The sequence below is a fragment of the Phocoena sinus genome, chromosome 8, assembly GCF_008692025.1.
Source record: "Phocoena sinus isolate mPhoSin1 chromosome 8, mPhoSin1.pri, whole genome shotgun sequence".
NCBI lineage: Eukaryota > Metazoa > Chordata > Mammalia > Artiodactyla > Phocoenidae > Phocoena > Phocoena sinus.
The window spans coordinates 106,516,655-106,540,839 of record NC_045770.1 but is presented as its reverse complement, the minus strand read 5'-3'; the positions used below and the strand labels follow the sequence as shown (position 1 = coordinate 106,540,839).

The following is a 24,185-nucleotide window of genomic DNA, read 5'->3' as shown; positions in this document are numbered from 1 at the left end:
TGGGGTTTTACCAATTTTATTTCTAGACTTTTCACGTTTGTCTTGTTTCCTGCTGGAAACGTGCCGGTTACATGTCTGTGCTGGGAAACACCGTGGTGTGCAACCAAAAACACACACAGACCCCCAAGTGCCTGCCCGCCCGGCCCCTCAGACTTGCTGGTCACGGGACAGACTTCCCTGTGCTCCCGGACCTGCCACTGGCCTTTGGCCTTAGAGCACACACATCTCACCCCCCACCACGGACAGACCGTCCCTCGCGGACCCCGTTTGGTTCAGACAGAGACGCCGCAGCCAGAATGGTTGAGGTAAGCGGAAGCAGTGTTCCTGCAGGGGTGGGGCGGGGTGGGGCGGGTTTGCACCTGCCAATGGCCTTGAAGCGCACGGGCTGCCCCGCCTGGGGCCGCCGCGGACGGTGCAAATCCAAATCCTTTTGGTTCGGCAGCGTGTTAGACGGCTCTCGGGCACACAGCACTGTTGGCTGGCTTCATTGAGATTTGAAGTCTCTTTAAAGGAGCATTTGCTATAATGACCAGAACAACAAACAACACTAACAACAGATACAACGCACCCCAAACTGTGACACAGGCCAGAAGCGATTCCACTCATGCCAAATGACCGAGTCCTACAGCACAGCACCACAGTGGCACATTAAGACATACTTGTTACAATAATAATTAATAATAATAATGCAACTTTCATAGCTATACGCGAAGAACGATACGGGCTGTAAAAACTACGATGATGGTAAATCCCAGGTCAGATGGAGAGTCCAGCATAACAGGCGCAGGGCAAAGGAAACGGACATGGCCTGTCTCCAGAGACGCCCGGGGGTCCTCGTGAACGCGGCCCGGCGGGGTGGGGATCCCCCACCAGGTCCTTTTTGGGATCTCGTCCGCGTGTCCGTCTGCCGAAGCAGCGGACAGAGCCTGACCACCTGGTCTGCAAATGGCTAAGTGAAGCTTGAGGTAATTGTGAAACAGGAACCTTTTTGGAATAGAGCAGTAATCACATTAAGTCAAAATTGATCACATAAAAAAGAAAAAAAAAAGAAAAAAAAAAAAACAACAACGCTACCAAAAACGAAAGGCATCCGTAATACATTTTTTCTATGAGAAAATTCAAACTAGAACATGGCAGTATATGACATTGTAAAACAAAAAAAAAAAACTGGTTCTCCAATAGCAGCAAAACAATGTGAAAGAGAAGAGAAGCGATATGCATCTGTTTCCAAACTGTACTGGGAAGTCATCGGTAGCAGCGAATAAAGAAAAATGGAGCCGCAGCCTGTCCCTCGCGTGGTCCCCGCCCACCTCCCCTCCACACACTTCCTCCCTCGTCTCCTCGCTCCCTTCAACACTCCCTACAGAATAATTACAAAAAGGTACATAGCCAAGATGTGCAAATTATCTAGCGGTTGCTAAATTTCTTTTTTGAAAGGAGGGTTCGGGGATGAGATCGTATTGGAACTGAACTTGGAACTGAACTTGTTTCCAGCATCCTAATTGTGCTTGTAACTCTGACACCTCTCCAGTTGGATCACTCTGCGAAAAGCCCATCGGGCCAAATTAGCCAAATCCATGTCTTTGTGTTTTTTTCCTCGGGATTTTTTTCCCTCTCTTATAAAAGGACCTAACCTGCAACATCTAAGGCAGAAAAGTGTGTGTGTGTGTGTGTGTGTGTGTGTGTGTGTGTGTAAATCAAGGGGAGATTGCATTACTTTATAAATCATACTGGCCTTACGAATACCCTCTGCAATAAATATTCTTTTTAGCCTTAACTATAAATTATATATTTTAGTGTTTAAAAACCTTCCGTCGCAAAACATCTAAAGATAACTCTGAAACTGCTGGTTCTCTAGGTAAACCTTTAAGGCCCCTACTTTCAAACACCAGTTGGCACGGAAGGATTCCTAAACTTCAACTTCTCTACAGAAAAGGAAAGGAACACATCATCCTGGCAGTGTGAGAATGAATGCACATTTTCTTCTCCTTGACCGGAACCTAGCCCTCCAAAACATCATCTCCCTTTCGCTAACACCATATCGACAAACACCTGCCTCACCATCCTGTCTGCACCCAAGTACTGGAATATTCCCAAACCATTCCATTAAGAAACCGTTCCCCGCCCCCTCCACACACAACATACACAGAGATGTCACCTAGAGACTGAAAGTGCTTTGAAATGGAATGGTTTTGGAATATTGAGAAGGAACAAAAACAAAAACAAAAAAACAAAAAAAAAACAGCTGTAGATTTCACCTGGATGTGAGCAGGCTGCAGATGTGTTGGGTGAAAAACCAGCACCTCATAAACAGGTAACTACAAAAATATGAAGATTATAAAAATAGAATATATTAGGTCACTATTGCGGTCTCTCTTTCTAGTAGCGGACGCTAGGAGTCGGAGGTGGCCTTCCGTCACCGAGGCGCAGGCTGGCCCCCGACAAACCCCTCAGGTGGTTTGGTCCACAGGCAGAAAGAGGATCAGGCCTTGAAAATGCCGAACTCTACGCTACCCTAGCCGAGAGGTTACATCAGCCACTGACAAGGTGAAGGTTACACGCCTACCTACGAAATAAGATAAACAAATGACTTATAAAGTGACTACATGCATAAGCGAGATACAGGATGCCTAGAACCGCTTTAAAGCTGTGCTCTTAGGAAAAGCACACGGGGAGAGTTCTATCTAAAACCCTCTTCTACTTTAAAAATGGGTTGTGGACTTCTTCCTATTTTTTTTTTTTTTCGAACGTTTTTATGCTTTTTGTTTGTTTGTTTGAAACACATAAAGAATCAAATCTAATCCTCCCCTGCAGACTCGCTTCTTGTGTTAACGCCTATCCTTATAACACAGAGACACAAACACATGAATATAAAAACTAGTTGATTACGGGGTATACAATCCTCTATTTTTGTAGCACAACCCTCCTCCCCCTCCAGCTCAGGGTTATGCAAATTCTATTTTTTCCTCTCCTTTTTTTTTTTTTTTTTTTTTTCTTAAAGATAGGTTTTAGGGGACGTTTCTTTTCTTTTGCTTAACTCAGAGACAGAAGGGAGAAAGAGCAAAGGAAAACACCAAGACACTGAGGGGCGGGCTGCCTTCCGACGGCGACCGGGCCTGAGCGGCTCTGTCCGCCGAGCCCGGCCGGCCCCGCTCCCGCCGCGGCGCCCTCAAATGTCCACGTCGCGCACGTCGGTGGGCGTGCAGGCCAGGTCCGCCTCCTCCTCCTCCTCCCCCTCCTCCGCGGCCTTGGGGTCCAAGTTCTGTTGCTGGGCCTGGCGCAGGCTGGACTCCAGGAGGGCCTCGATCTGCTCCTGGCAGGCGCGGAGGCAGTCCTGCACGAGACAGGTCCTCAGGAGGTGGCCCGCGGCGAGGGGCCCCTTCCCAATGCTCACCGAAAACGCCGCCTCCCCCAAACCCAGGAAGCCGCCGCCCAGACCCCAGGATCGACAGTGGGGACCCTGTTTGCCCACCAGCTGCCTTCCCGGCCTGAAAAGCCCACGTCAACCAGGCCACGGTGAGCCCACTCGGGACCCAAGGGCTCTGGTGGACGCAGACGCTCCTGCCCACCTGCCCCGAATCCCCTGCCTGCCCGGCCGCTCGCTGGAACTCCTCGCCGGGGCTCTCATCTCTGGGCCCAGGTTCCCACCAGCCCCACTGCTGCCCTCCGCGAATGCAGCGCCATGTGATCCAGGATGGGGAGGCCCTCTGAGGCCCACTTTTCGGACTTAATCTCTGCCGTGTCAGCCCTCGCAGTGAACCCAGCATTCCGTGATGAATGGCCGTCAAAAGCGTTAGGCCGTGCTTGACCGAGGACGAATGCTGAGTGGCCCTGGGGCCTTTATCCCCCATCCTCTCCCGTTCGGGCCTGCGTCCTGGGAGACGCTCCGGCCGCGCACAGCTCCCAGCAGCGACCACCCCGCGTGTTCAATGGAGAGGAGGAACCCCGGAGGCCGGGGGCCTCTCCTGGTCCCACCACGGGCACATCTCCCAGCAGCTCGAAGGCTCTGCCCGCAGCCGGGCAGTCGCGGCTCCCGGATCTGAACAGAGAGGCTGTCCCAACTCCTGGGATGCCACACGGGGCTTCTGTTCTAGAGCCAGGGAAAGGCTCCAGGGCAGCCTGGGAAACAGACCCATGCCTTTCCCACAGGAACGAGGTTCAGCATGGAGAAGGCGCTGCTAACTTCCTCCTAGATGGGGCTGGAAACGGTGTACCCCGCCCCAAAGAAGTGAAGCCAGGCCAAGAGGGCTTCTGAATGAATCCCTGGAGATCTCCCAAGGGGACAGGGCTTATGGGGCGGGGGGGGCTTTCCTAACCACCCTTTCAGTATTCATCACGACAAAGGAGGAGGCAGGGAAGGTGCCAAAGGCCCCATTTTACAGAGGCGGAAACTGAGGCCCAAGGCTCCTGACAGCCTCCTCAGGCTCTGATCCGAACACCCACCACGGCCTACTGAGGCCCGAGAGCCTCCACCCACCCCCTGAAGGCAGTCCCCCAGAGGTGGCTCCCTGGCCCCTGTAACTTGGGGGGCCAGGCTGTGGAGCGGAGAGCAGAAGCATACAGGAGGGGCCTCCCCTCTGCAGGCCCTGGCGCATCCTCCAGCTCCACGGCCCATGCTTCCTCCTCCCAGCAGCCTGCTTGGCACTGCAGCCTCACCCCGTGAAGAGCAGACTGTGACCACGGGGGCCAGCTCTAGGGAAGGGCAGACTCAGCCACGCCCCGGGGCCTCCACAGCCCAGAATTCGCTGCGTCTGAGCTCAGCGACATTTGTCACCGGTCACCAGACTAACGAATTTCAGCCTCAACTGATTCCTCCCACCATTCCTCAGCTGTAAGGCATTTTGCTTAAGATCTAATTAAAATAATCTCTATTCAGATAAGGGATCACACAGCGATTTCCTACCACTGTCTGCAGACAGCGCTGTTTCACAGTTTCTAGCTGGGGGATGGCGCTGGCCCTGGCAGCCAGGTGAGCATGCCTCCCCCTCCCAGGGGGCCACCGAGCTGCCCGCGCCTACAAACAAGAAGTCATCTTCCTCTGGGGGTCACGCAGGCTGGTGGCCAAGCACCATTGGCAGAGAACAGGCAGGCATCCATCTCATACCAGCTTTCCTCCCTGAGCCTCCTGGGCGCTCGAGGGTGGACCGCCAGAAGCGGCCGGAGCCGGAGCCGGAGCCGGACCGGGGATCGGGGTCAAGGTGGTCACTGGCTCCTACTCGGGACACTAGTGGGGCCTGGCAGTGACCCCCGCCACCAACCTCGCTGACCTAATTCGGTGAAGCCCCAAACCCTTGTAATTGTTATTTTAATTCTTTGAGAAAAGAAAAGAAAAGAATGGGGAATAAGACAGTGGCATTTTTAAGTAAAAAGATACAATGGACTCCGGCTTCCAAAGCAGCAGCCTCTCAAAGGGGGTCATAAAAACAAGTTGTCCGTACCAGGCCCATTGTGGACGGGAGACCTCACAGGGGCCCTTGTAAAGCGGCCATTTGTCGGGAGTCCACGCTGTCGCCCAGACAAAGCTCGACTGGGCCTCACCCCACACACCAGTAGGGCACGGATCATTGACCCGGCCTGCCGTGTGGCCCCTCTTCCTGACGGCCCCTCCGCCACGACCCCAGGAGGGGTTAAGGCTCCTGGGCGCCCCTGGGGCCACCAGAAGCCTGGGAGGACCCTCCCGCCCATTACAAGTTCTGGGAGGTGTTTCTCCTCCCAAAGGAGCCCCCCAGGAGACGGGGTGGAGTGGCCCCCAGGCTGCATGTGCCAGAGCCACGGCCAGGTCCTGTGCCTCTGGACGCAGATGGCTGCCTGTCCCCCACGTGGCCCCAGCCTCTGCCACTTCCCACCAGACGACTGCAGCTCGGGACCCCCAGGCCCTGGATGCTTCTAGTACCCGGTGCCGGACAGGCCCCCCAGCCAGCGCCGGAGCGGTCACTTACCGGGTCACACCTGATCACTTTGGAGAGGAACCGCGTCAGGCGGTGATAGGACAGGAAGCTGTTGGCGCTTCCCAGGTGCAGGCCTTGCACCGCGGCCACCACGCTCCCGGCAGCCACCATGGAGGGCGGGTTGGAAATGAACTTCACATCTGCGGAGAGTGAGGGAGGCAAAGGGGTTGTGAGTGTGGACGCAGCAGGACCCCTGTGACCTGGACCCCCCTGAGGCCCTGTCCCACGGATGGCTGGTCCTGAGGGGGTGGTCAGGAAGTGGGCGCCAGCAGGGGCAGAAGCCGGGCCGGACTCTCTGATCACGAGCTCGTGATGCTCGTTTAACAACAGCAGAGGGACTTGCCCGGCGGCGCAGTGGTTAAGCCTCCGCGCTCCCAGTGCAGGGGGCCCGGCTTGGATCCCTGGTCGGGGAACTAGATCCCACAGGCGTGCTGCAACTAAGAGTTTGCATGCCACAACTAAGGAGCCCAAGTACTGCAACTAAGACCTAATGCAACCAAATAAATAATGGTAAAAGAACAAAAAACCTCCCATCACCTTCCCCGCCCCCTGCCGCAAACAGCAGAAATGCTAACCAAGAGAACAGCTGCTGGAAGAGACAACGGGGGGGGGGGGGGGGGGGGGAAGGCACAGTGGCCTCTGCAGAGGGGTCATCGCTCACTCCCTTCTCTTAGCACGTGAGCCTGTGAATGTATCACTTATTCACAAAAGCCCGACGAAAAGAAAGGCGGGGAATACCCGCAAGGAAGCAGACACGTCCCCTACAACACTACCCCCAAGTACCTGCACTGCTAAGTCCCAGGGGGAGTGGCCGTCTTGCACATGGGAAGATGGGCCCAGGGAAGCCCCCACTGCCCTCAGATGCTTATCCCCGCTTCATCTGCCTCCAGGGACACGGCAGGGCTATAGCGTTACTTCATCTGCCCGTCCTCGGCAGCTCTCCGCAAACTGTTGGGAAACCCTGCACCTCTGGGCAGGTGGGCTCCAGGGTCACCTCCTGGCAGCTCACTGACATGGGAACTTCTGGTTTCCCTCCTGGGGGCACACTCGTCACGGACGTGAGGACACCTAAGAGGCGACCCAGAGCCTGTGGGCTGCCTTTCTGTCGCTCCCAACGAGAAACTCCTGGCAGGGGAGGCCACCGATTTCAGCATCTGAACCAGGGGGCCTCTCAGTGTGGAGCCAGGCCCTAGAAGGTCAGCCCCTATCCCCTCATCCTGTGTCCAGGAACTGGACGGTGAGCTGAGTGGGAGGGCACTGGGCACAAAGGGAGTGTGCGGCCCCCGGGGGCTGGGGGCACCCCCCGCCCCTCCCACTGGCCTGAGAATAAACAGCCAGGGCCTCTCATTCAGCGGAGTGGGAGCCAGCGGAGGGATGGGAAGAAGAAAGGCAGCCAGGCGGCCACACTGACGGGGCGACAAAGCTGCTGCTGGGCGCTCCGACCACTTGAAAAAGCAAGCCCCTCACAAGGCGCGCCCTCTCTCCCCTTTAAACGGGAGCAGTTCCACCCAGGCTGGGAACCAGGAGCCCGGGATGAGAGGTTTCCATTGAGGCTAACCAGGACTGCACAGAAATCGCTGTGGCCGGAGCGCAGGTTCTGACTGGCCGCAGCTCGAGACCCGGTCCAACAGGGAAGGAATAACTGAACGCAGGCTCTGTGTGTGTGCGCGCACGCACGTGTGCGCGCGCCTTGGCGGGTTTATGGGCTTAGATTGAGAAGCCCGCACGTTGCAACTCGGAAGCTCCGACAGCTGTTCCTGTTCACTGCCCGGCTGCAAAGAGCCCAGCAGGCCACGGCCAGGGTGGGCATCGGAGCTGCACCGCTCCGCTGACCCTGCTCAGGCCCATTCATTCAGCTCAGTCACGTGCCAACCTCAGAGGTAACTCACCGGCCACAGCACAAGAAACGCTCTACTGCGTGCACACATCCGTACACAGGTTAAAAGCAGGGCAAAACCCAACTCTGTGCATGGGTGCCGTGCCCCCTCCCGCCCCCATGCACACCTGGGAACCCAGGTCTGCAGGGCGCACGGACCAGGGAGAGCAGAGGCCACCCTTCCCCCGCCGGCCCCCTGCACCTTTAAAAGGGACCCTTGCTACACGGAGAGCAAAATATCTCCCGGGACTTTTACTCAAGCCGCCACTTCACAAAATCTGTTTGTTTTTAGGCTGTAATAAGTGGCTCTCATCTTGAGAGGCCCCCTTGTGACTAAGGACACTGCTGTGTGCCAGTTAGGTTCCAACGGACCAGGACCCGGTCGTGGTGGGGTGCCGCTCCCCTCCCTCCCCTGGCCTTCCTGTCCCCCACCGGGGCCCACCGAAGCTAACGCATGTGAAAAGCTGGGTCACCCCTGACCATCCCTCCACCTTCACCCGAGGTGTGCCCAGGCCGGGGGTGCTGGACAGTCTCAGTAGCTGGACAGCCAGCACCAAGCACATTCACGGCCTCTGCGCCCGGCTTCTGCGCTGCCAGCACCCCACGCGGGCTACACACCCCGCCTCCTGGGGTCCTGGGAGAGGGGGAGGTCCAGGCTGCCCCAGCCATCCTGGGGGGAGGGCACGCAGGAAGTGTTCTTTGCATTATCTGCCGGACGGAGACTTTGCCGTTTCTCTGAACCACTTTCAGCTCCATAAAAGGCTGCTGGGAAGTCCCTGGAGGCTTCTCTTCTCAGAGGCGTCCCAGCCAGAGAATGCCTCCCTGCCAGCTTGCTGGGCAGGCCCCTGGAGGCTGAGGGGACGCGGGTGAGAGCCTCTCTCTCCCCGCCCAAGGGCGGGTGCTGCGGGGCAGGAATGCCTGGCGAGGGGGCGCCCTGACCCCTCAGATTCATCCGGGCTTCTTGTCTGCCCCCACCCCGTGGCTCGCTTGGAAAGACTCAGAAAGAGGGGTTCACGCCTTGAGCGGACAAAGGAGGGTGGGGAGGCCAGCAGAATCCTCCCAGCTCTCCTAACCCAGAACTCCCGGTCACCAGAGCACTCAGACGTCAGGAGAGTGACACGAGGTGGCAGGCTAGGGGGGGCTCCACCCCTTCCGGGGAGGGGGTGAAGGATGCCAACTCCCCCCTTTGGTGCCCTGTCGCCCTCAGGTCGCACCGAGTGAGCCCCAAGCAGATTTGATGGCTGAGGCCTGGCCAGCGGTAGAGGCGGCCCACGGCAGAGCTGGGCAGGATGGGGGCAAGGGTCCTCCGATCAGGGTCTCCACAGGTCCTAGGCCCAGCTCATGGGATTGGAGGGGAGGAAGAGGTCGCAGGGGCTCAGGGGCAGGGCTGGGACAAGCAGGAGACAGCACCGTGTGTCTCACTGGGTTCTGAGTGACTGGCCGTCTGGGGGCTGGGGAGAGGGCTGTGCCGGGGAGGGGCCCCCAGGGATGGTCCAGAGCGGTGCCGTGCCGGGGGAAGGACGGAGGGCCTGCTGCCGCCGCCAACCACAGCAGCCCAAGCCCAGGCCGCTAGGAAGCCACTCCCAGGGCAGTGAGCTGAGCCGCCCTGCGGCGCCCCTGGCGGGGCCTCAGGCGGCCAAGCGCCTCTGTTGGCCGCCCCCGCACGAGGGCCGCTGCTGGCCGCCCAGAGCACGTGGTCCAGGCACTGCCGGCCGGCGCTCCCCACCCCTGTAGGCGCCCCTGGCAGGTGGCCCAGCCCGGGAGAGGCCAGGAGGGGGCCCCCGCAGCTCAGGCTCCTTGAGGACACGGGAAGGACTGGGGTGGGGGGAGGAGGCAGGCTGGACTGCCAAAGTCAACCTCTTTCAGCATGTAGTGACCCCCGCCTGGCGTGGGGAGCAGAAGCCACACCAGCTGGACACAGGCAGGCTGCCGCCCAGCCTCAGCTGCCCGGGCCCAGGAGCCCACACCCCCTCCCTGGAGCCCCAACAAGAAGCCCAGCCCTCTGTTCCCCGGAACAGGGAAAGAGGAAAGCTTCCGAGGGCGGAGGAGTCTGGGGACCATGTCCTTGGATGGGGAAAACCGAGGCAGAGGGCAAGAAGCTCCTCCAGGGGCACCCAGAGGCCCGGCCAGCACCCTACCTGTGGCACAGAGGGCAACGAAGGTCTGCGCGTGTTTGCGGATGACCTGTTTGCTCTCCTCGACCACCGGCATTTTGGAGAGGAAGTGTTCAATGAAGTCGTGCGGGGTCGTGGCAGCCAGGTTCCACTTGAGTTTGTTCACCAAGACCAGCTCCATTTGCTGCGGAAATGGAGGAACACGTGCGTAAAGAGAGGCGCAGGCACGGACCCCAATGCAACAGGGGGCAAGGAGAACGAATGGGGCGTGTTGAAGGGTCCGGGAAGTTGCGGGGACAACGCGCAACCCCACATCCAAACAGAGAAGGTGCCGCTCGCAAAGGCTCCCGTTCTTGATTAAGCCCACTCTCCGCGGGCGGAGACCAGAAGCCCGCGACACCTGGAAGGCGAGGTCTGGTCGTTCGCGCGGGCCCCTCGCCGCCGCCGCCGCCACCGCTAGAGGGCGCACGCCGCCCACTTTTCGCGGCGCTAGGGGCGCCGAGGCGGTGGGAGTCGGAGGGAGAGAAAGTGTGAGTGAGGTGGGGCGGCGGGGGACCCGTCAGCTCCTCGACAGGGGCCCCACTGGTGTGGCCGCCCTCCCTGGGGGCAGAGGGTCTCTCAGCGGCCCGCGGGGGCCCCTGGCTCTCCGCACCTCCCCCACCCCCGGGGTCCCACGGCTAACGGGGCATCCGGGGGCGGTGGGGGTCCCAGGGTTACCAGCAGCTCGTCGGGCCGGATGGAGTTGTCAGTGTAGATGCACAGCTTCTCGGCCGTCAGGGGGATGGTCTCCTTCATCTTCGAGGCGACGAACATGCAGGTGGCCCCCAGCAGCTGCAGGCGGCTCTTTTTCACGGGCTCCAGCGACAGGAAGCGGTCCAGGTAGTTCATGGCCAGCGGGAAGACCTCCTCCTCGCACTTCTGCTCCTCGCAGACCTGCCGGGGCACCGGGGGCCGTGACCGCCGCCACCGGGAGCGCCCGGCCCCCTCTGCGGAGACCTCGCGCCCCCCACCCGGCTCGCGCCAGGGCTGCGGGGCCCCGAGCGCGAGGAGGGTCAGGGCAGGGGGCGGCAGGAGCTGCCGCCGCCGCGCCCCCTTCCCCGAGAGTCCCCCAAACCCACCCACCCGAAACTGAAAGGGAAAGTCCCGGCAAGGCTGGCACAGTGGGGGCGGGAGCTGGCACGGCTGGCCGGCGTGTGCCGCGCGCGGGCGGCGGACCCCGGCCCGCGTGGGTGCTTCGGGACCCTCCAGGCCTGGGGTCGGCACCAAATGGGGTGCAGGGCCGTGGGGCGGGCCGCGGGGATGGGCGCCGCGCTCGCAGCGCCTGCGAGACACAAAGGTGGCGTCCCAGGCCGCCGCGCCGCATTTCCCCAGACGTCATCTTTTCAAAAAATATTTAAAAATATTAAAAAATTAACTGGGTACATAAAAAGGCCCTGAAAATGACCCTCAGGCGGTCCTTTACCCAGGCCGGGGGTCGGGAGCTCGTTGCAGGCTCAAGGGAGAGCCCCAGGAATTCAAACTCGGGGGCCCCCCTTCCCCCTGGGCGCGGGCGCTGTTTCCCTCTCGCAAGGGCACCACGCCGCACTTTTAAAAATTATTTTAAAATACTTGCGGTGCACTCAGGAGCCCACTGAAGGCCTGAAAACGTGCCCCTGGACCCCGGCTCGCTCCGGACTGGTCCCCCAAGCTGAGACCCCTGCAGATGAGGGTCAATCCCCAGCGTCTCGGGGGCCACGCGACCTTGCAGCCCGGCGTGCTCTCCGGCCCAAGCTGGCCGTGCGGGGCGCCCCGGGACTCACTGCTTGAACAAAGGGGCCCCCTCTCCCGAGCGGGGTCCCCTCACAGCTGCCCGAGCTCTGGCCCCTCGCCCCTCCCGCCGGCTCCCGGTGGCCGCACGGCCCCTCGCGGCGGCCCCAAGCGCCTCGCCGGCCGCTCCCCACCCCCACCCTGCCCCCAATTATTAATAAACATTTTTGCTTTGCAATAAAAGAACAAAGATGGCGCATAATACTGGCACGAGCGTCCCTTGCATACGTGTCCATGGATATTAATTTAAAAATCAAATCTATGCCCCCTCCCCCTGGAGCTGGCGGCTCAGCGGCCGCGCGGCCGGGAGAAGAGGCGCAGCGGGGCTCTGGCGCAGGCGGGGACTGAGCAGTGGCGGTCCAGGCGGGGGCCGCAAAGGGCGCCCAGCCTGCGGGCCCCAACCCTGAAGCAAACTGGGGTGCCCCGGTCGTGGCTTTCCCCCAAGGTACCCCTCCTCGACCGCTGCCCCTCAAGGGAATATCCAATGACCCCACCCCCACCCCCTCCTCGTTCAAAAAATACCCAGAATATCTATATATTTCGGAACTACGATTCCTAGCAACACTCTGGCAAACTTCAAAAGTTGGGGTGGGAGGGAAGGGAGGGCGATGAGTGGCAAAGAAAAGTGGGTTTGCGCAACAAGTCGCAGGAAAGTGCTAAGAGAGCCGCCCGGAGCCCCGCACCTCCAGCATCCAGGTGGCTACGATCTTCCGCATGGACGGCAGGATCTCCTTCTGCACACACTTGAAGTAGGACACCGAGGGCGCGCAGGTCTCCTCCGCCTTGAGCATGGCCCGCAGCACCCGGTCGTTGAGGAGGTTGGCATCGGGGTACGCCCGGCGGATGGTCTCCATCTCGCAGCACAGGAGCTGGTGTGCCATGGCAGGGGCTCTGCTAGGCGGCCTGGGGCGGCGGTGGGTCCGGGGCTGGGTCCGCGCTCGGCTCTAGCTCCTGCTGCCCCTCGCCGGAGCGCGCGGACGCTGCTGCTAGCTGCTACTGCGCCGACAGCCCTCTGGAGGCTCTAGGACTTTGCAACTTCCAACAAAACTCCCCTGTAGTCCGTGTGACGTTACTGTTGTTAAGCAGAGATCAAAGCCGGGCAGAGAATGGGAGCGGGAGGGGGGGGGGGCGGGCGCAGGGGGAGGGGGCGCGGGCGCCGAGCGCCGGGGAGCGGCGAGGGGCAGAGCCCAAAAGCCATCCCGGAGGCGCCGCGCCGGCACCGCGCGGAGTTGCCCCCGAAGCCGGGTTTTCATAGAAATGCAAATCGTCCCGAGGCTGCCTTTCTCCCCGCCGGGGAAGAGGGGTGCAGGGGGGCCTGTCGTTCCCGAGTGGGTCCCTCAGGATTTGGGGGGTTGGGTGAATGTGGCTCTGCAGAGGGGGACAGCCAGGAGGGCGGGCAGGCCACACGCAGCCTGGGGAGACCGCATGGAGGGGGGACTCTGGAGTTCGGTGACACCCTATATCTGAGCCGGGAGAATGGGCGCATTTCCGAGAACGCCACGAGGGCACCCACGGGCGGAGAGGCAGCCTAGGAATCTTAGCGTCTACATCTTCTTTCATTTTCATTAACACGTGTAAATTTCAGGAACCATTTAACATTCAGGGACTCAGGGCAGAGCCGGCAACACTGGTGGAGGCTTCATTCCCGCACACGGGGGGGGGGGGGTGGGTCGTTGCAAATGCCCGAGGGGGTAACCCTAAATGTTAAAGGACTTTCAGCCTAGCATGCGCTCGCTCAAAAAATAAAATAAAATAAAATAAATGCCCGAAAATTCCAGCAGCAGCCCAAGATGGTGGCCAGCATTTCCTTCATCCTGTCCTCCTCGCCTGGGGGAATCTGCGGGCTGTCTTCCTACCTTAGCCAGTCCATTCTTGCGGGGTTCCCCAATCCCCCCCACCCCCGCCCTGTCCCGGCAGCTAGAAAAACACCCTGAAAGGAAGGCTGCAAAATAGTGGTCTCTGTCCTGTCTCATTTTTTAAAATTAAAAATTAAGTTAAATCGCTGGAAATATTAGTCGCCTCTCCGCCTGGGACAAGACCACCGGAAGCTTCCTAATTGGTTTTGCTGGGGGTGTGGACGTCTCTTCACCTTTAGAACTTGCCCTGGGGCTGCATTCGTGAGCCTGAGGGGGATGGCGGGGGCTGGCAGCAATCAGAGCAATTACAAGTTAAAGAAATGGGTGTATTGATCTGATGATTTTAAACAAAACCTATATATGTTCGTGGCTATGAGAGAGTCCCCAATATTATCGCAAACTTGTACGACATATAAAAGAATAAAGCTTCTTTTCGAATTAAAGATTCAGTCTCTTTGGTGCTTATTTTTAAAATAAAAGGACATTTTGCTCAGGCTTAACATACTTTTTTTTTACAGTTTTTACTCTACCTGCCCCAAATTAAGAAAACTGTTCATTAACTTCCCTCTGAATATAGTTTAGTGTCATCAAACCACCATATACCCTAATGTTAAAGGCTCAAAAAAAACGGATTAAAAAGCCCCCTTCCCTTCGCAAGGGCGCACACCACAGGACAAGGACCTCCCCCCACCCCTTTTCGGGGCTGATTCTTCCCGCGCCCCCTCCCCCGCCGAGATTTAGGGTTACTAATATTCCGGGTCCAAGAGGGTAATTACCCCCGGCTCACGCCTCGGGAGCAGAGGGTGGCCCGACCAGGGAGCACCCACCGCCGTGTCCCCCTCCCTGGGCACCCACGCTCGCGTTGGCCCCCGGCACGCCGGAGCCTCGGAGCATCAGCCCGCGCACGAGGGCAGCCGGGCTGCTTTTTCATTCATAAAATCCCGACCGGGCGGCCGCCCGGATGATTTATGGGGCTGCGTGCTACCACCGGGCTGCTTCTGTCCCGGGGGGTTAGGGGACCCGAGCCCCCCGTGCGCCCGGGCCCGGCCCGAGGCAGGCTGGCGACGGCAAGGGACATCGGGTCATAAAGAGGATCGCCCACTCCGGCAGAACGGGTTCTGGGTCCAGGAGGGAGCTTCCCCCTAACCCGGGAGAAAGACAGAGGAAACTGGAATTAGCATGAGCCAATGGGGGCGCGGCGCTGTTACTAGGCGGACCGGGCAGATCTCGACGAGGAACTCCGTTGATTTCCCCGCTCAGGGACGGGCGCAAAAGTGCAAGCCCGGCCGGCGAGCGTGAAGAGCCGTCCAGGAACCCGTGGGGGAGGCGCTGGAATTTGGGGCCCGGCGGGGAGCGCTAGCCGCCCAGCCCCCACCCCAGGGAGCCCAGATCTGCGTTCCCCGGAGACTCAGAGCGGGCCAACAGCCTCGGGGCCCTTGAGAGCGGCTGCTTCCAGGAGAGCGGGGAAAGAGTTTTGATTTTAATTATTTTTTTCAGAGAGAAAAGCAACTTTTAAAAACTTTACTGTTTAAGTTTTAATTTTGCAAGGCCTTTAAAATACCCACCGCGAAGCAGGAACTGCCCGTTCTGGGCTCATTTAAAGTGCTCTGCGCTATTTCTTGGGGACCCTGTGGAACAAAGGGCCAGTGGCCCAATGGGAAAGGAGACCACTCTGGCTGGAAAGAAAATCCAAAAGTAACTTATATCACCTTCCCACTTTCCTCGCCCCCTGGTCCCCCGCCGAGGTGACCGCGGCCGGGGAGGATCGCCGGCCCCGAGAGGGCGAATTCCGCGGCAGGCGCGTTTGCCACTGTCCCTGGCTGTGGGAACCTTCATTCAAGGCGGGGGAAGGGAGCGCGTTCATTCAGGAACCCGCGCGCCGCGGCGCCGACCTCGGGACGCACCGCGGCTGCGCGCCGCCCGGCCGGGGGCTTTGGGGAGGGGGTGCGGGGCCCAGTGGAGACCTTCCACGGGCTTCGACCTCCGGCACCCGCCCTCCCCCGAGAGGACTGGGCGGCGGGCGGGCGCGCGCATGCAGGTGGGGTCACCTGCAGCCGCATACCTGGCGGCGACTTGAAAGGACTTGGCTCCAGCTCCGCGAGTTTTCCATTGTTAAGCCCTTAAGTCGTTCTGGAAAACGCTTCCGAATGCGGACCGCGGGGTTCCGGGGGCGCTCGGGCTCCACTTCCCCCACACTGCTCGCTTTCGGGGGGCGTGTGGCGGTCCACGTACTGAGGTAGCTCCGCCCCGGCTACCCGGCGCGGATCCCCGGCCCCCCCAAAGCTGCGGAACGAGCCCGAGCAAACTCTGGCCCCGGGCCCACCTGGGACACTCACAGGCTGGGAACAGGGGCAGCCGCATCTCCCACCGCCCCAAGCCCCGGACGTGCGTTTCCGCCTCTGATCAATTAATTTCAGCCACACACAGACCCCTGCGCACCAGTCTTGGGTCGGGCAGGTTGCGGGGGTGGGACACCCATCCCCCAGCTCTTAAGGCCGTGGGCTAGGTGTGCGCGGGAGATGAAAGCAAACCCTAACAGGTGTGTGTGCGGGGGGTGGGGGGTGGAGGGTACTGGCTCCCGCAACGCCGCTGGAATCCCAAGGGAGAAGGTGCACTCTTGGGGATGAAAGAAGATTCTAACTCCTTGACCTCCGCCCCTCAGAACGCATCGCCTGCTGCCCTGAGCAATATGAAAGTCCACTAGGAATTGCCTGGCCTCTTGGCTCAGGCCCCTGCGCGGTCTCTAACTAAGGGTCGCGGAGTGGGCGCCCAGGCTCATTAGATAACCACCTCCAACCAAGGCGAATGAATCGGGCGGGAGGTGGGGATAATGACCTAGGAGGCCATACCCCTCCCGCGTCTCCCGTGGCCAAGCCTACCCGTGGCTGAGCAGATCCCCCCGCCCCCCCCGCCTCTGCTCCGGGAGCGGGGCGCCGCTGCGGAGGCCCGCGGGGCCTCGGAAACCTTCCGCGAGGAGGACCCTCGCTAAGACCCTCGTTGGGTTCCGCTGCACGCGCTCCGTCGCCTCCAGGACTTGTCACTGCCCCCACCCCGCAGCCCCCATCCTCGCCCTTTTCCGGAGAGTGCCTGCGGGGAGGACCCCGAGTCCTCGTGCGTTCCAACCCGCTTCTTTGCGCCTTTGAAATGCCCGAAAACGTTTCCATCCTTCGAATTGGCCTTGGGGATGGGTGCGGGGACGACCGGGGTCTTAGTTGCGGTCAGTCTATGAGTTACAGGGTTCTCGACTCTTGCCGTGGGGGTCGGGGTAAGGTTCCAGGTGCGGGGAGAGGGGTTGCGTACTTAACGCCCTGCACACCTTCCCTTGGATCCCTCGGCCTCGCGCTGTCGGGGCTGGTGGCGGGACACGGGTTTGGACCCGCTGGGTAGTTCTGGGCGTGCGGGGTGCTAGGGGCCCGATAGGCCGCGCTCTGTCCCCACGCCCCGCCGGGGTGCTCGAGCTAGGATCGCCTGCCCTGGGAGTCCGAGGACACGGGGCTGGGTACTGGGGTGCGGCCCCGCTGGGGAGAGAGGGGAGGCGGGAGCGCGCGCGCCGCGGGAACCTGAGCCTCGGCTCGGGAGCCGCGCCGCGCATTCCGCGCATTCCCGCCCGGCCTGGGTTCAGCCGCCACGTGGTCGCTCTGCGCGCCGCGCTTACCGTAAAGCTCAGAGGAGACGAGCACTCCCCAGCTTCGGAGCGCGTGCGGACTTCCCAGGGTGCGCCGGACCTGCCCACTCCTGGTGCACAGGTAGAGGTTGCTCTTTTACGTAATAAGTAGAAGTACTGCTGGAGTAATGACACACTCACTTGTAAAGACAGGCAGGAAGGGTGCTCAGGCCCCGCTGGTATCTCAGTAGGGCGACTGTCCATCTCAGGAACGTGACCGAAACGGACTGATGACCATTCTGCCTTCCCAGCAGTGACAGCGAAAAGGAGGAGCTGCAGCCGGCCGATGGCTTTCTTCTCCTTTTTCTGATTATTCCACATCAGTAGGTGGCTCAGTGCAATACCCTGTGAGACTGGGAAACAGAATCCATGACGTCCTTAGCGCATAGGAAACGTCCATAAAGCTGCCTATACTATTTTTTTAAATCCTGAGGTGTCTTTTTCTGAGGATCAGGATAATAATCTACTTTTCAAGGATTCATGCAAAACCAAACCACTTTTCAAGATGCCAGGAAGTTTGCAAGCGTATTTGTAAGGGTGCACAAGAGTATCACACACAGACCTACATCTGCCAGTAGGGCAGTCAAAAGCTTCTGTAACTGCCATGCAACCTTGGACAAATCTCTCTCCCATCTGGAAAAGCGGGTATGACTGTGTGTCTCCTAAGGCTGTGGAGACGAGTAATTACGGTAATGTGTGTGAAGCGTTATTCCTGTATTTGTTCTTGGGCGGAAAGAAGGCCGTGTGATGCATGCTGTATGTGGACTTAATTAAACATTTCAGTTTATATTCAGAAAGAGGATTTAAAAGTGGCTTTATAGTCTATAAATTCACTTTTATTTGGTGACTTCTCCTGAGCTGTCTGTGGACGTGAGGTTTAAATCCTAGAACATGCATTAAAAAAAAAAAAGTTTAACCACGTTCATCTTCCCTTCTTCCTTCTCAACATGCAAAAGGAGTAAAAAGGTTGATTAAAAAAGGAAGAGCATTAATTAAGGGCACAAGTGTCAAGGCAAGGATGAGGGTCAGAAACAAAAGGAAGGATTTCTGGGGCGTCAAGGGAAGGGGACAGCCTGAGGCCCTGCCCAGGTCTCTGGATGGTGGGGGGAGCGGGGGGGGGGGGCCCAGGGCCTGTTGCCCTGTTCACAAAAGGGGGAGGCGATCACAAGTGAAACTGACCAAACGTGCGGGTCAGTGACACTGGCAGAAGCAAAGAGGCAGAAGTGTCAAGAAGCCATGGAGCCTGAAGCCGCTGACCGTGTCAGTCCATGGGCAGGGCACAGTCAGCCCTCAGGGTCCCTGCAAGGAGGGAAGGACAGGGGGAGGCTGGTTTAAACATTTAGCTACAGCTGGAGATTGCTGGGGAGAGAGGGCTTCTGGACCACCAGTCTGGAGGGCATCCCGGTGCCCCCAGGACTCTGGTCATCCATTCTCCTTTGCTCCTTTGGACCAAGTTGTCTAATCACCTTTCTAACCCAAAGAGGAAGCTGGAAGCATCCGCTGGGAGGCTTCCAGGCAAAACGCAACCTTAGTGCCGGCAGCTCAGCCAACAGGCAAAAAAATGTTCCATGAGCCCCTGTGGAGTGAGATGGGTGAGCTCCTCCCTCCAACATAAGCCTCAACCCTTCTTTGGCCTTTGGCGAGTCAGGCGGTGTATGAGTTTCCCAAGGCTGCTGTAACAGAAAACCACAAACTGGGGGGCTTAAGACAACAGAAAAGGATTCTCCCACAGTGCTGGAGGCCAGAGTCCAAGATCAAGATGTTGGCAGGGCTCTGCTCCCTCTGCAGGATCCTGGGGAGAACCCTTCCAGCCTCTTCCAGCTTCTGGGGCTCCCATGTCCCTTGACTTGTGGCCATATCACTCCAGTGTCTGCCCCCGTCTTCACAGGACCGTCTCTTCTCTGTGTCTCTTGTCCTCTTCTGTCTCTTATAAGGATACCCGTCATCCAATTTAGGGTGCACCTGGATAATCCAAGAAGATCCTTAACTTGATTACATCTGCAAAGACCTTATTTCCAAATAAGGTCGAATTCACAGGCTCTGGTGGTCAGGAGGTGACCACGTCTCTTGGGGGCCACCATTCAGCCCACTACAGGTAGGAAGAGGGAGAAAGATGGTACAGGTCTTAAAGCTTAAACTAGGCAAACAAATAAGGTCTTGCTTTGTGTCAGGCCTTGTTAGATATTTAGGGGCAGGGAGACAGGGCCCAAATATGACTGAGTTATGGTCTCTGTCTTCTAGGGCTTTCCACTGGGGACCTGAGAAATAATGCCTGGAAATTTTTTTCTTTTTTAATGCAAGTTCATGGCCAAGTCGGCAGGTGCCTTCTGCAGGCAACCACCATCCCTGTCCAGTTCACTCCTTTCCAGAAGTAGACAGGGAAAAATCACGAGCAGCACGATTGCAATTAGAATTTTAAGGAGGGGTAAAGAGAAGGCTTCACCCGAGAAAGAGAAAGGCAAAAAGGGAAGAGAGAATGTTCTAGATGTTTGAACAGGGTAAGCGAAACCCTGAAAGGAGGAGGTGCAGGGTATGCCCTTGGCTGAAAAGCGAAGAATCTCTGAACGCTTTGAAGCAGATTGGGGGAAAATGGAGATACAGTCATCCTCAGTATCCGTGGGGGACTGGTTCCAGAAGCCCCTCAGATGCCACAGTCCGAAGGTGCTCAAGTCCCTTATTTGTAAAAGTGTAGTGTCTGCTTATAACCTACACACATCCTCCCGTATACTTTATTTTTTAAATTAATTTTTTTTTTTTTTTTTTTTTGCTGTACGCGGGCCTCTCACTGTCGTGGCCTCTCCCGTTGCGGAGCACAGGCTACGGACGCGCAGGCTCAGCGGCCATGGCTCACGGGCCCAGCCGCTCCACGGCATGTGGGATCCTCCCAGACCGGGGCACGAACCCGCGTCCCCTGCATCGGCAGGCGGACTCTCAACCACTGCGCCACCAGGGAAGCCCCCCTCCCGCATACTTTAAATCATCTCTAGATTACGTATAATACCAACAACACTGTCAGTGCTATGTAATAGTTGCCGTCTGGAGGCAAATTCAAGCTTTGCTTTTTGGAACTTTCTGGAATTTTAATTTTGGGGGAATATTTTTTGACCCATGGTTGATTGAATCCACGATGGGGAACCCATGGATACGAGGGCTGGCTGTAAGGATAGTGTTTTTGTTTGTTTGTTTGTTTTTGTTTCGTTTTGTTTTTCGGCTTGCGGGATCTTAGTTCCCTGACCAGGGATTGAACCCGCGTCCTCGGCAGTGAAAGCACGGAGTCCTAACCACTGGACCGCCAGGGAATTAATTCCCTGTAAGGATGGTGTTGACCTCACAGAGTTTTCACGGAGACTAAACGAGTTAGTGTGGGTAAATCCAGGCACCCAGGGAGTGAGGCCATTATTAGCCAAGACTCACAATAAGTCTGGAAACTGTAGGCATGAAAAGGAGCCCCTTCATTAAGTCACAACCAACTCGTCTCCCCATGTTTTTCAATCAAAAGCTTCTGTAACTGCCAATAAGTTCAATCAACGTGAGATTAGCAAAGTTGTTATGCCGAGTTGATACCCTTCCAGACATAGAGAAAAATATCTGAGAGTTTCTTTTTATTGCTTTGTCCTGGGTGAACGTATGGTTTCCTCTGTGCGTTTAGAGGTATTGAAAACAATAGGTCTCGCGATCCTTTGTCGCTTCCCAGACTGGGATTACAACAGCAGGAAGGGAGCCACTGAGGGTCACAGAGGGCAGAGAGCAGGGTCGGGGCGGGGGCGGGGGCCACGAGGGTGAGGTCAGAGCAGCTCTCTGGGAAGAGGAATCTGGCCTCACCCACCCCTTCCTTCTGCCTTTCCCTTACCGGCTGATGAGACCAAGCTCAGAATCCACCCACCAGCACATTCCCACGTAAGTGTCAAGGTCATAGAAAGAGGCTGTTTGGAAAGAGGAGATGAAAGATAGGGATGGTGGCAAGGAAGGTGTGATTGCGATGCAGGGGAGTTGGGGAGGAGTGGGGAGTCAAGCAATCTGGAAGGTGGGAGCAGAAAGGAAAGTTAGGAATGCACCCCGCAGGCCTCTTCCTGTACAGCCGCACAGCATCTTTACAGAGAGCAACTAAGTCATTTTCACAGCAACCTCTGAGGACCGTCACTTCATCCCCATTTTACAGACGAGGAAATCGAGGCCCACAGCGTCATGAGCTCTGGCAGAACTGGGATGCTTCCGGCTCTGACTCTAAAACCCAAGGGAAAAGGCGAATTATGAAGCCCCCAGAAATCGCAGCGTTCACCTATTTTTAAAACAGCTTTATTGAGATATAATTTACACATCATGAAGTTCACCCACTTAAAGTGTGTAAGTCAGTGATTTTCAGTATATTTGCAGAGCTGTGCAACCATCACCACTGTTTAATTTTAGAACATTTTCATCACCCCCAAAGAAACCCCAAACCCATTAACAGACACTCCCTTTTCTTCTCCCCCTCACGCCCTTCCCCAGCCCCAGGAACCCGGTAATCTGTTCTCTGTGTCTATGGATTTGCCACTTTGGATGTTTCCTGTAGATGGAATCCTCCGATATGGGTTCTTTTGTGTCTTCTTTCATTTAGCACGATTTTTCCAAGGTTCATCTGTGCTTTGTAGCACACACCAGCACTTCATTCCTTTTTGCGGCTGAGTGGTAATTCACTGCATGGATGTGCCACATTTGATGTATTCATCGGGGTTGCTTCCATGTTTGGACTCTGAGAATAATGCTGTTCTGAACATTTCTGTTTCCGTTTCTCTGTGTGGCAGGGATCATCTTTACTATGCAATCAGGTGGAGGGTCAGTCTTGGGGGTTTTTGCTCTCCGGGACCCAGGAAGAGACCTGGATGTGTCTGAGGGTTTCTCAGTGGTTTCAAACCCCCTGCCTTACCCTTCTTTCTCTTGCCCTCTCTCTTTCACCTTTTCTCCTACAGTGTCCACAGGGAGGTCCTAAAGCATGGAACCATAAGCAAGTATGCACCAGAAATGCTTTTCTTGCCTGACATTAAGAAACTCAATAGGATGGATATGAGTCCTAATTAGGCATGCACAGTAAAGATCAGGGTGAGGGTGGGGCAGTCCTCGAGACCCCAGGAAAGGCACCCAGGGTGTGTCAGCTCTGACTTTTACCCAATAAACCCGTACCTTTAACATCCCAGGAGTAACCCGAGGGGTTCAACCTGTCAAAAGAGAGAATAATCCTAAACAAGCTTCCAGACTTGAGAGGGAGGAAGGGGAGAAGTCTGGAAGCATGTCCAAGATTCTTCTCTCTTTTGACTGGTAGGTCTGGGCCTGCAGAGCCCCCAGGGCAGCTGACTCACCTTGGAAGAGAAGGCTTATCACCGCACCCCGTGTGGTGAGGGAGTTGGAGTGTGCCCACGCAGTGGCCCTTTGCTTTGTCTCCTCCGCCACAGAGGCAATAATGAGCTGAATTGGGGACTGGTGATGGTCAGAATCAGAAGAGGTAGAAAATCCCTTCTGTGGGGCTGGCAGTGCATCGAGGCTCAGGGGTAGCAATGGCTGAGGTCACAGGGTCTGGTGACAGAGTCTGGGCTATGGCAGTCGTTCTGCAGGTCTGGTGTTGGGGACGGTATGGGCCCCTCCTGAGACAGGATCGGAGCATGGTCTGGTTGGGATTCACGCTGCCTTACCTCCCTTGTTCCCGCCTGTTTTCTCCATCTGGTTTTCCTTTTCTGCTTAAATCCATCAGCATTTCGGTTTCGGTTGCGTTAGACCAAAAACTAGCATGAGGAGGGCACCTTGACTGAGGACATTTGCAGCGTTTGCACGAAGACCTATGACGTCCCTGCCAAATACGAAACTTACAAGAGTCACCCTAGGAACAAGCTCATGTCCAGTAAAAAGGGACGGTAGATCATTAAGGACTGATTAATGGATTATTAACATGCCAATAATGAGGGGCGGTATATTCAGAGAATGAAACAAAGCAAGATACAAACGTACGGTACTGCGTTAGCTCAACTGTAGGACTTACGTAGCTGATTTGAAGGACATACGACAAGACGGAAGGAGCTGAGCCTTGGGCAGGTGACAGGGAGGATTTTTTCCCCCTTCCTTCTGTATTCTATCACGTGCTTTCCATATACTGTATCCTCTTATGAACAAATATTATCTTAAAACCAGAAAAAAAAATCCAGCCAGAGACAACTCCAAAAGATACAAGGGCATTTTCCAGGCCCCCAGGTCCCCTGCTGTCCTTGGGACACCTGAGCCAGACCCCCTGTGGTTCATCAGGCAGTAGCCACATGGGGTCCTCCCCATCATGGAGGAGCATCCCTGGTGCAAGTTCAGGAGGACCCTCAATTCTCACATGACTCCAGCAGACAAAGCGGTGGGAGGCTGGTGTTTCGAGGCAGAGTTTAATGGGTCCCAGGGTAAACAACGCTCGTAAACACATAGCCAGTGTGATCATCACTGGGTAGTGACCATTACCGTGCAGACGAGGCCCAGACTTTGCCTCCTAAGATGCAGGGCATCGGCTGAAAGCAGGAGGAAATGTAAAGAGGAACCGACAGATAGAGCCTAACGTGCAAAACGATCAGCAAGGCTGGGGCTGAGAGTAGGAATAAGAAGCAGTCGGGGCAGCTGTCTTCTCCTTGATGTGGACTTGGACCACGTTATCTCTGAGAATTCTGTGGTCCTTGGGAGGCACATATGTGTGTGCTGATCCAGCAGTTGCCTGCTGTCTACTAGGACGAATAAAGGCACCTTGAAGGGGGCTAGACCTAGAGTGTCCCACCCCTGGATTGTATACAAATAGACATTGTATAGACAGAATCACTCAAGGAGAGACTGCTGGGGGAGGAGGCGGTGGGGCACGTATCACTGTGTCCTCTGAGATCCATTCCCTACAGAAATGGAATTTTTAACTAGGCACCTACTATT

General features: G+C 57.1%; 1 protein-coding gene across 6 annotated transcripts; it reads right to left on the bottom strand.

Moving 5' to 3' along the window:
* On the bottom strand, positions 1 to 13,210 carry CCND1 (cyclin D1). Of its 6 annotated transcripts, none has more exons than XM_032638858.1 (6): positions 12,428 to 12,809; positions 10,656 to 10,871; positions 9,963 to 10,122; positions 8,443 to 8,676; positions 5,940 to 6,088; positions 1 to 3,334 (listed from the first exon to the last, which is right to left on the bottom strand). In XM_032638858.1, exons 1-6 carry the CDS (start codon positions 12,623 to 12,625, stop codon positions 3,170 to 3,172), a joined length of 1,122 nt encoding a protein of 373 aa, XP_032494749.1. In that variant the 5' UTR covers positions 12,626 to 12,809; the 3' UTR covers positions 1 to 3,169. The 6 variants fall into 6 exon arrangements, with proteins under 6 accessions (XP_032494749.1, XP_032494750.1, XP_032494752.1 ...); XM_032638859.1 differs by having other exon boundaries at positions 8,443 to 8,532; positions 12,428 to 12,806; XM_032638861.1 differs by lacking the exon at positions 8,443 to 8,676 and having other exon boundaries at positions 12,428 to 13,210.
* Positions 13,211 to 24,185: the final 10,975 nt, after the last annotated feature.

Bases quoted from the DNA above. Each gene is read 5' to 3' on its own strand.
- CCND1 (XM_032638858.1), bottom strand. From the start codon at position 12,625: ATGGCACACCAGCTCCTGTGCTGCGAGATGGAGACCATCCGCCGGGCG. The intron at 10,872-12,427 runs GTGCGGGGCTCC...GTGCCCCGGCAG, and splicing joins TAGCCACCTGGATGCTGGAG to GTCTGCGAGGAGCAGAAGTG. The intron at 3,335-5,939 runs GTAAGTGACCGC...TGTCTCGTGCAG, and splicing joins AAGTGATCAGGTGTGACCCG to GACTGCCTCCGCGCCTGCCA.